Raw genomic sequence first — 11560 nt, 5'->3', positions numbered from 1 at the left:
TACATTTCTAGCGTTATCAATAGAATATTGTTGAAACAATACTTACATAAAATGCCATCTGTATTGAATCATATTGTACTAAACACAATCTAGCTGTGACTGTGCCCAAAGAACCAATGAACATACAGCATCATTTTACAGTCTTAAACAGTGTTTATGAAGGGAAGAGGAGTTCAGACTGGCAAAGAGAGAAAGTCACAGGGATGTTATTGTCCATATACAGTAGCTCCACCTCATCTAGGAATGGTATTGTCCATGTCCAGTAGCCCCCCCCCCTTTCTAGAATGGTACCCCAACGGGTACAGTAAGCCCCCCCCCCCCCCCCTCTAGGAATGGTCATGTCCTGCCCTTGTGTTTCAGGCAACCCGGACAAGCTTCCACTTCAGGAATGATTCAGTCTCTAATGCTGTGTCTCCACTGACCTTATACCTGTGCCTATCCCTTATGAGAAAACTTACAATTACATCACCATATCAAAATATGTGTTTGAATATATAAATACAGAGCTCACGTTTACAAATCTGTTACTAAATCTAATAAACAAATAAAACATGTGTCCCTATACGGTGTAAGATATGCGTATATTTATCTAAAGTATACAGCGCACAAGACTGTAGACAATGTCACTTGGCTGCTTATTAACACTGATATAGAGTTAGCTGCATTATTTATATAGATAATCTTCACTGCTAAGAATGTCCAAATGTATGCTCCTATACTGAACCACAATAATACTAAATGAGTTCTAGCAATCTGTGTTGCCTCCCTTATAAAGATTTCCCATAGTAGAAGCACAGTGAAGTGGACTAAAGCACACAGGGGGTCTGGTAAAGCACAGGTAAGCATTGTAAAGCATAAAGAGGTGTGGTAAAGCATAGGGAAGCACTGTAAAACACAGATAGGTATTTTAAAGCATAGGGAACAACTGTAAAGCACAGAGAGGTCTGGTAAAACATAGGGAAGCATTGTAAAGCACAGATATGTATGGTAAAGCATAGTACAGTGTAATCATGGGAAACACATGACCATGCAAATTTACTGTGGTAAGCTTTTATAAGGGCTTCTCTGCACAGGACTGTGAGTACACTGCACTGGTCTGTGTGCATTGCTACTATGCTGCAGGCCTGGCAGCACACATCCCTTAGTGACACGAGACGCCTCCTATTGGACACAGCAGAGGACTGGAAACATGAGGGACGTGAACCACTCTCCTTGATCCCCGAATTCACAGAGACATCAGATTCTAGTTCCCCCACTTCCCAACCTCATTATCCCCTACCCTTGCACTGGTTTTCTCCCGATTCAATGTTCAGATTGGACCGAGTCTCCAGGCCCCACCCCACTCTTCCCCGATGCCGGTGGTTCATATCCGCCTGTTCCCCTCGCCACTCTCCTTCTCCTTGACGCTCTTCTGGCCCCCCTCCTCCGGCTGGCTCAGTCCACAGGAGAGGCAGGCCAGCTCGAGCTGCTTGAGTGAGTCCAGCGCTTCAGCCTTCGCGCTGCGCAGCAGATCACCCTGCCCCTGGAGAGAGACGGAGAGACACACAGGGTGAGACAGGGGATCACCCTGCCCCTGGAGAGAGATGAAGAGACACACAGGGTGAGACAGGGGACCACCCTGCCCCTGGAGAGAGACGAAGAGACACACAGGGTGAGACAGGGGATCACCCTGCCCCTGGAGAGAGACGAAGAGACACAGGGTGAGACAGGGGATCACCCTGCCCCTGGAGAGAGACGCAGAGACACAGGGTGAGGCTAACATACTGGCACAAATGTCAAAGGACTGAGGACACCTGGGTCACCGTTACACAGGCACACATTACTACTGTCTTCACTCACAGTTTGAAAGTGGACTTGAATCCATCTGCTGGATTTCTTACCAGTTTAATATAGAACACTTGTGTTCTCTGTCATTCTCTATTGTTGTTTCTTCTTAGATCAATATGCCAGGATTTCTTAATAGCGAAAAGTATAAATAGCAAAAAAGATTTACCTATTCTGGACCTCCTTTCCCCTGCCTCCTTCCCCCTCTCCCCCTCCCTCTCACCTTGAGCACAGTGATGTTCCATGCAAAGTTCTCCACTGCCTTGTGCAGCTTGCGTCCCTTCAGTCCTTCCTTGGCTCCCAGCCGGTGAAGATCCTCATGAAACACCATCGCTGAAGGAGAGAGAGAATTGAGAGGGGGAAGAGAGGACAAGAGAGGGAGAGAGAGGGAGAGAGAGAGGAGGGAGAGAGAAGGAAAGAGAGGAAGAGAGAGAGGGGGAGAGAAGGAAAGAGAGGAACAGAGAGAGGAGGAGAGAAAAAAGAGAGGACAAGAGAGAAGAGGGAGAGAGAGCGAACTGTTTCAATAGATATTTTTGTGAAGACTGAACTGCTCCCTCCATCATCCACTAAGAGAAAGGGTGCTCCCTCCAATCCAGGGCAGGCTTGTGGGGGAGATGCCATTGGAAAGTAAATTCAGTCTGCTAGCCTGGACAGTTATCTGAGCTGAATGAAACGGAGAGCACTGCAGCAGTGAGGGACCTCCTGTGAAAGCCCCGCTAGCTTACCTGCTTTCTGCACCTGGGTGATCCTCTCATGAATGGAGTCTGCCGTCTCGAGCAGGAGCCGGTGTTCCTGGATCATCTGGAAACACAACGACACAGCGATCACCCTGTCAGTGTGTCACAGTCATTGAAGAAGACTGACCAATCCAGACATGACGTCCCTTAGAACAGTCTCCCATGCTCATTGTGCAGTTTCCCCCATGCTTTTCCCATGGTTATACTATGCATTTACTGTTTTTGGTTTGCTTTGTTTTTTAATATGCTTTACCATACCTATCTGGGCTTTACCATGCTTCACCATGCTTGCGCATTTATTGCACGGCTGCACTTTCACGATGGAAATCTACTATAAGGGATTCAACCTCAAGCAGCAGCAGCAAGCTGGCAAGTGACTTCTAAGCCTCCTCGGTTCTGTGATTTGCTCATTTCCTATTGATTCAGACAGGATGGCTGAGACTGTACTGCGGATGTAAACAGTGCCCTGGGGTGTCGGACTCACTGAAATTAGAGGGACCTGAATCAGGGAAATATTTGGAAACACTTTGCACAATGATCAGGGAGGAGGGGGTGAAACAGCAAGAATATAAACAAGAAGGCTAGCAAACTGCCTGCCAGCGCCTGGAAGTTTTAAAGGATTTTCAGTGACACAACTCATCTGCTAATGTATATAATACTGGGGCTCTGCAGTCCCATTAACTGGGTTATTTTCAATCCCTCTCCTATAACCCGGCTCTTTTTACAAAGTCAAGGCCTGTCAAGTACTGTGTTTATTTATCTGCAGCCCACCCCCCTATCTCACTGGTAATGATCACAGGACTGCTAACCAGCAAGAGAACTCTTTGCACCCGAGACTCTGAGCTCAGAATGCTTGCTGTGCTGAACATCTTTAGCTGTCACTTGTGCTTATTCTACCCATCGATTTATCACTCAGGAGCCCCCATTCTCAGGCTCTCTGCTCCAGCGCTGTCTCGAATGGATTTGTTAGCGTGGCTGGGAGCTACTTAAAAAGTTAGAGCACAAAGCTTTCATGTTATTGTTTTCTTTTTAAAAAGAAATTACGTGTGGTCTAGTGCTTAGCGCTGAGGGACTGGGAGGAAGGCAGTGTGGTCTAGTGCTTAGAGCTGAGGGACTGGGAGGGACAGTGTGGTCTAGTGTTTAGAGCTGAGGGACTGGGAGGGAGGGAGGCAGTGTGGTCTAGTGTTTATACTTTGGGAGGGAGGCAGTGTGGTCTAGTGTTTAGAGCTGAGGAACTGGGAGGGAGAGAGGCAGTGTGGTCTAGTGTTTATACTTTGGGAGGGAGGCAGTGTGGTCTAGTGTTTAGAGCTGAGGGACTGGGAGGGAGGGAGGCAGTGTGGTCTAGTACAGTTTGATATGTTTATTATTCTCTGTAGCTCAGCATGAGTAATGAGCAACATTACCAAGAAAAGAGTGCGATGAATACATGAGTGTGTGTGAGGTCTGCGTCTGAACCATAGAGTTGTGATGGTCGTGTGTGGGGAGGGGGGACACTGTAGTTGTGATTTAAACAGGTCTAAAGCAGGGGGTTACTGAGGGAATGGCTGCCCATTGAAGAAATTGAGAGGCAAGGGCTGGACACAGACTGCTAACCTCACAGTTCAAAGCAAATGCCTTACCATTCAACTAAAGAGCAAGCTCTGTTCGAAAGACAAATGCCTTACCATTCAACTAAAGAGCAAGCGCTGCAGTCGAGAGGTGACCACAACCAAGAGATCCATTGCCAAGGGAGAGAGGTCGCCCTTATAAAGGTTTCCCCCATGCTTTTCCCATAGCCATAGTTTACCATTGTTTGCCAGGTTTTTAAATTTGCTTTACTATACCTCCCTGTTCCAATGCTTCCCTATACTTTACCATGCCTTCACTGTGCTATGAGACTTTGCTGTGATTTTACTACGGGACACTTTTACAATGGGGGGGTCAAGGGGGGGGGGGGTCTTACCGAGTCGTAGGAGTGCAGCAGTTTGCGGGTGGCCTCAGGCAGGTTGCCCTGGGGCTCCAGATAGGGGTAGCTGTCCCTCACAGTGAGCGTGGCCCCTGGGGGCCCCTCTCCGCTCTGCAGACGGGACGAGAGGCTCAGGATGCACTGCCTCAGGTTGGAGAGCAGGGACAGGCCGCACAGCTCTTTGAAACACACCGTGGCATTCTGCCCCAGAGAAACAGAGACACACAGGCACTGAGACACTGCAGTACAAAGAAGACTGCTCCAGAGGGGCACTGTGCATTATGGGACTATTACACAGGCACTGATAAGGTATAGGGGAAATTACTTTAAAAACCTTAAGAAAACTTACTTCATTAAAGTAATCAGACCTTTTTTATACAGGATTTATGTTTAATAACTGTCTGGAAGTTTGTGTTGTCTTTTATTATGTAGCGTAGCTAATAATCTAATTGTTCAGGTCTGTATTAAAAAGGGGAGATATTACCAATAACTGTTAAAGGCCTTCAGTACATTATGCAGGTACAGTGTGACCACACCGAAAATGAAGAGCTGAGGAGGCAGTAGGGCGTGATCAGCAATACACACAGCTGGATACAGAGCCCAGCAGATGGTACTTAGAGCTAAGGAACATTGAGGTTGATCCTTTTTAATGTCTGCAGTGCCATGTCTGTACAAAATGTATTTGAACACTTGTTGCTATATTGACCCATTTCATTTGAAGCTTCAGTTTCTTTTCATGTTAAACTGCGGTCACGTGATGTATTTACACTGCACTCTAACTGCACTTTGCCACCGATGGACTCCTGTGCACACTCTCCCCCCTCTCCCCTGAACATAATGGAAAGAGTACCAGAGATTCCTGGGAACATGTTGCAGCCCTATGCACTTTTTACAAAATAAATTTAAGAAGGACTTTACAGTACTGAACAATAAGCAGCTCTGGGAACAGTAATTAGAATAACAACCTCCCTGTCGCTCCAAGTGAGAAGCATGCAGCTGAAAACTAACAGCCTGCTTTCTGCTGAAGCAGGAGCGCACAGAAGAGTAAAACAACTGAACAATAAATCAACCCCCCCCCCCCCCCCCCTAATCTCATCCAACACCACCCCCACAGGAATCTCATCCAAAACCACCCCCCTAGGGATCTCATCCAACACCACCCCCCCAGGAATCTCATCCAACCCCCCCCCCCCCCCCATGAATCTCATCCACACCCCCCCCTAGGATCTCATCCAACACCCCCCCCCCCCAGGAATCTCAACCAACAACCCCCCCAGGAATCTCATCCAACACCACCCCCCCAGGAATCTCATCCAACACCACCCCCCCAGGAATCTCATCCAACACCCCCCCCCCCCCCCCCCCCCAGGACACCCCCCCCCAGGAATCTCATCCAACACCACCCCCCCAGGAATCTCATCCAACACCCCCCCCCCAGGAATCTCCCCCCCCCCCCCCCCCCCACCGCCCCTCAGCCAACACCCCCCCAGGAATCTCATCCAACACCCCCCCCCCAATCTCATCCAACACCCCCCCCCCCCCCCAGGAATCTCCCCCCCCCCCCAATCTCCCCCAACCACCCCCCCAGGAATCTCATCCAACACCCCCCCCCAGGAATCTTCACCGAAGTAGTCCCCCAGGAAATCTCATCCAACACTACCCCCTAGAGATAGTTCCAACACCACCCCCCCCCACACAGCCCCAGGAATCTCATCCAAGGTCCCCTTGTGGGGGGGGCTCCTTAGAGCCGGCCACCAGGATCTCATCCAACACCCCCCCCCCCGGAGATCTCATCCAACACCACCCCCCCAGAAATCTCATCCAACACTACCCCCAGAAGTCTCATCCCCACCACCCCCCCCCCCCCACCCCCCCCCCCCCCTGGTTAATTTCATCCAACACCCTCCTTGGAAGGAATGCAGCACGTGTCTCCGACTACACCACCCCTGACCTGCATGTTCTCCCGTGTGTCGGTGGCCTCTCTCAGAGGAGTCCCAGCCAGCCGGAACACCTCATCCAGCGCTTTGAGGCCGGTGTTGCGCAGCACCGTGTACTCCCGGGCTCGCCTGCCCTTGCGCACAGACAGCCCTCTCTTGTGAGCCTTGCCGCCGCCTCGCCGGTTGGTGATGGCCACGTGCACGAACAGAGAGGCGTGCTCCACAGGCTCCCCCGAAAAGGACAGCAGTGGCACGTGACGGTACCCCGACTGCAGGCACTCGTAGGGGATGGTGTACTGCCCGATGAACTCGTCCCCGATGCAATCGTCATCCAGGACCACCAGGCGCAGCAGAGCCAGCTCAGGGAGGTTCACCTGGGCACAGGAGACAGTCAGGAGAGCGATCACACACACAGCAGCACAGTCAGAGCTCACTTACAGAACATCGGCTAGGGAAGATTTCTAGTGAAAGCACCTGGAACTGTATTCTTATTATTCTTATTCTTACTAGTAGTGGCAGTGATCATTTCTGACCGGTAGTATTCACAGACCACTGGTTTATATTGTCCTACCTATATTGTCCACAGAATTTTGAAGGAAATACCTGCTTCTATAAAAAGCCCTGCCACTGAACTGCCACTGCCTCTTTTTGAACCCCAGGAGTCTCTATCAGGTTGATGGGTAACATTATATTCCTCTCTGGGGCAAAACAACTTTATTATTATATGATGATGATGATGATGATGATGATGATTTTGGTGATGAAGGAGGCAGTAGCAGCATTATTATTATTTTATGATTCATGTTCATGCCCAGTCAATGCACCTGAAAGTCGAAGCTCTCGTCAAACAGCGGGTCGTCCCCGTTCTGCGTGGCGGTGCGGGTCCTCTGCTCGACGCAGTCGGCAGGGATGCCATGGATCTCCACGCACACGTACGGGTCGATGACGTCGCCCTTGGCGCAGGCGCCGCGGGGCTTGGGGAAGTTCTGCCCGCTGATCACCTTGATCCGGAGGATCTGCGGCGGCACTCCCGGCACCGTGCCCATGGTGTTGGCGCTGAAGTAGGACACTTCCTCCCGCATCACCGCCGGCCGCAGCACGAAGCCGCAGCCCCCGTTCTGCTGGAACCAGCCTGTGTGCAGGTCCATCATGGGTCCTGGGGTCTGGTAGTTCATTGCAACCAGCTGGCAGCCGTACTTCCAGAAGTCCTGGGGGTTGAGGTTGCTGGAGTCTACCCTCATGGCGCTGGGCCGCACTCGCATAAGGAAACGCTTGTTGTAGTTCACCAGCTCCTCCAGGCACTCGTTAGCCAGGCGCCCTGCCTCAACCTCACCCAGCGAGCACACCTCCCAGCCCATACCGCCCCCACCACCATTACTCCTACAGAAGTCGTGGTCACGCCCAGGGGAGGAGCAATAGGAGCGCTGCCTGGATTTGCAGACAGCAATCAGGTCGGAGAGTTCTTTGCGGAGCTTCATCAACTTTGGCTCCACTGTCACCCCGTATTCTTCCTCAGCCTGCCTCCTCCCCAAGACCTCCCCGCCCCCTCCCTCCTCCTCCTCCCCCGCCTCCTCCTCTTCCGTCACCTCCCCTTCCGAGGACTCTTGCTCTGCCGGCAGCTTCTTCCCCACCAGCAGCACCTTCCTCTTCAGCTTGTCGGGGGACAGCAGGTGGCCTGTGGCAGCCGCAGCTGCAGAGCTGTGGGTGTAGAGCTTGCTGCCAAAGACTTTCTTCAGGTGCTGGGCCACCACTTTTTGCTGGTGAGGGGAGCACCTGTTTCCCAGGCACAGAAGGAGAGGGTAGTCTGAGGACAGGAAGGCATACTTGTTGATCACCTCCAGGGCGCTGCGCAATGCCAAGGGGCTGGAGAGGTTCTGGCGGCCCCCCACGACGGGCTCGTTCTCCGGGCCATCCCCCACGTCCAGCTCCAGGCAACGGCAGCCCATCCTGAGCGCCCGCACGAATCCGGTGACGTCGACAGGGCCCCGCAGCTGGTCCTCGATCAGGTAGGTGCGGTGCGAGGCGTTGACGTAGTAGTGCGACATGGGCTGGCTCATATCCTGGCACACGCACTTGTGCTCTGGGTCAAAGATGGCACACTCGGGGGACAGCAGGTAGCGCGTGAAGCCGTCCACGCCCAGCACTCCCCGGCTGCGCCCCTCCTCGGAGGGTTCGAAGCGGTTGATGATGTCCAGGCAGCTCTCCGGGGTGACCTGGGGCAGCCCCTGCTCCACCTCCAGGAAGAGCCGCAGGTCCTGGGCGTCCAGGCACTCCTTGTCCTTGGAGATCTGCACCAGCAGAAAGTAGACCTCAGGCCGCGTGCACAGCTCGCAGTACGCCTCCTGGAACTCTTCCTCCGTCACGCGCGTTGTCAGCTTCTCCTTACTGCGCTGCAGCTCCTTGAACTTCAGCCGCACCTGGACAGGGTGAGGAGAAGCAGTATGTTAGGTGTCATATCTGTAATGTGGTATGGGATGCTACATAAGCTAATTCCCACTCCACCAGCTTAGAGCAGCTATCCACAGGCTTTACAGCCCCTCTAACCTTGCGTGGGTGAAAATCAGCTTGTATTTTACACGCCACCCTATGTTAGGATTTTTTTTGTAGCATAATAATTAAAAGTAGAGTTAATTTTAACACAACGTCATTTCCATCTGACATTTATATAAATTAGCATTAATGAGCGATACATTGATGAAGCATTTGATACAATGTTTCCGCCTGTATTCCCGGGTTTCTTCCCCAGTCCCTCCCCAGCCTCCCCAGCCTCCCCTCTCCTGGCGGGCACCTTGGTCTCCTTTATCCCAGGGCACAGCCTCCGAATGCAGTCAACGGCGATGTCCTCGGGCATGATCCCGTTCCCGTCCTCGTCACTCCTGCAGAACTCTGCGGAGAGCCAGGCAGCGCGGATAGAGTTGGCCGGGCCGCCCTCCAGCTCCTCGGGGTTCTGATTCTGGTGGGAGAGGAGGTAGCGCAGCCCCGTCACCCAGATGTTGGCCACGTCGGCAGTGATGGCCACCAGGTCCAGGGACTCGTAGCCCTCTCCATGGACGATGGAGAAGGCCGCCTCCTCGGGCAGCTGCTCGGCAATGCCGTTGTGCCGGAAGGTCTCGGTGTTCTTGCCGGTCCGCACCTCCCTCACCGCGCTGATGTCCAGCCGGGCTCGCTCAGGGTCCTTCTTGGAGGGCTCCCAGCGCAGGCACTGCAGGTCAGCCTCCAGCGTGAAGAAGCGGCTGTACACCCGCGAGTTGGGCCGCACTTTCTTGAGCTCGCAGCCCCCCTGCATGAAGCTGAGGCAGTCGGCCGCACTGCTGATCTTCTTCTCCGAGGGCATGCTGCTGAAGGACACTGTCTTCTTGCGCCCAGCCGGCTTCTGGTTCGAGGGATCCTGTGACAGGCAGAGAGAGAGAGAGGGCGAGAGTTCAGCATTTTGTAAGTGTTTTGGAGAGGTTTACCTCTTATTTCTGGGACGGTCTTGAGTAAATGAGTATTACACAACTGTGACCGAAAGGGTTAAAACCGGAGGGAACACAATCTTGGCATTATAAAGACATTGAGAAAGATTTTTTTGTCTTAACAGCCACCAATTTTCTTTCTTTAATACTATACACCTTAACAACTCAATTCCAAATGTCATGAACAGCAGCACACTAGCACAGCACAGAGCAGAGAAGTCATTATCCTACAGGACATTACCAACACGGTCTCTATACCCGGATTAAGAAAGTAAATTTGTCTGGTTCTTATTTGAATTTAATGGCTTGTGTTTATAAGTCTTTGAGGCTATCCCTAATCATGTTGAGAGTGTATTTCCTCCTCTTTGTATGAGAGACTTCCTGACACAGCAAAGAGATACATCCTCCACATGACTAGACGTGGCACCGAACACAGAAAAATACAGAAAATAAAAACACATTTAAAAAAAGTCACACAATCAATTGTCTGACCTCAAGCTCTGCTGGGATACTTAAATGAAACAACCAAATACCCTCTCTAATGCAAGAGCAAATTGCAGGGCTGTGTGATTGAAGCACTTAGACTGTACATTCAATGCAGTCTAGTATAGAGAACTCAGCACTGTGGATCTGAGAGCCACCACATTCAATACAGTCTAGTATAGGGAACTCAGTATAGGGAACTCAGCACTTGGATCTGAGAGCCACCACATTCAATACAGTCTAGTATAGAGAACTCAGCACTGTGGATCTGAGAGCCACCACATTCAATACAGTCTAGTATAGAGAACTCAGCACTGTGGATCTGAGAGCCACCACATTCAATACAGTCTAGTATAGAGAACTCAGCACTGTGGATCTGAGAGCCACCACATTCAATACAGTCTAGTATAGAGAACTCAGCACTGTGGATCTGAGAGCCACCACATTCAATACAGTCTAGTATAGAGAACTCAGTACTGTGGATCTGAGAGCCACCACATTCAATACAGTCTAGTATAGAGAACTCAGTACTGTGGATCTGAGAGCCACCACATTCAATACAGTCTAGTATAGAGAACTCTGTACTGTGAATCTGAGAGCCAGCACATTCAATACAGTCTACTTTAGAGAACTCAGTGATGGAGATCTCTGAGCCAGCATGTTTTCCATGCAGGGACAGTTCTCTCTAAATTGATATTGTGAAGTGTAAAGCAATTGTGTTGTGGTAATTGTCGAGCAGTGTTAACAATCACACACTAAGGGATGTGAGGCAGAGACAGTGTGACATCCCACTGTCCTTACTGGGAAGGCAGCCAGGGCACTGCAGAGACAAACACCAGGGACCTCTTATTGTTACACTGTTCATGGAACAAGCTGATGATAAACTTGCACTCTCTATTGTTTTTACCAGGGCATACCACAGCAAACTTGCAATCAAAAAGTGAAGACTTCATTTTATTTAATTACCTTTACCTAAAATCAGAAGCATTTTGATGGAGAAAACCAATTGGATTTTATTTTTATTTTGAATAGATGGTCATCCCAGTGCTGACTTCTAGAAGAGCCTGTACCGGCCCCACTGGCAGGACTGGCATCTCTTACTGTTTCGACAGAAAGTGCATTCCACTGAAGCTTGCTCCAGCTACTATTACAAACCTGGCTGGGGCAACGCTGACAATT

At 50.9% G+C, this 11560-nt stretch overlaps 1 protein-coding gene across 1 annotated transcript in view; it reads right to left on the bottom strand.

Annotated features, from left to right (window-relative positions):
* Positions 1-925: 925 nt before the first annotated feature.
* The window catches only part of LOC121322402 (inactive phospholipase C-like protein 1), a 42168-nt gene continuing 31533 nt past the window's right edge, over positions 926-11560 (bottom strand). Inside the window, exons 2-8 of the mRNA XM_041262316.1 lie at positions 9232-9831; positions 7268-8860; positions 6458-6817; positions 4504-4707; positions 2550-2625; positions 2048-2157; positions 926-1522 (exon numbers count right to left, since the gene is read on the bottom strand). Coding sequence (XP_041118250.1) covers positions 1364-1522; positions 2048-2157; positions 2550-2625; positions 4504-4707; positions 6458-6817; positions 7268-8860; positions 9232-9831 — 3102 coding nt within the window. The 3' untranslated portion in view covers positions 926-1363. The remainder of the gene's footprint in view (positions 1523-2047; positions 2158-2549; positions 2626-4503; positions 4708-6457; positions 6818-7267; positions 8861-9231; positions 9832-11560) is intronic.

This window comes from Polyodon spathula, chromosome 10, assembly GCF_017654505.1.
Source record: "Polyodon spathula isolate WHYD16114869_AA chromosome 10, ASM1765450v1, whole genome shotgun sequence".
NCBI lineage: Eukaryota > Metazoa > Chordata > Actinopteri > Acipenseriformes > Polyodontidae > Polyodon > Polyodon spathula.
The sequence above is the reverse complement of the archived record's forward strand: the minus strand, read 5'-3'. Positions and strand labels throughout refer to the sequence as shown.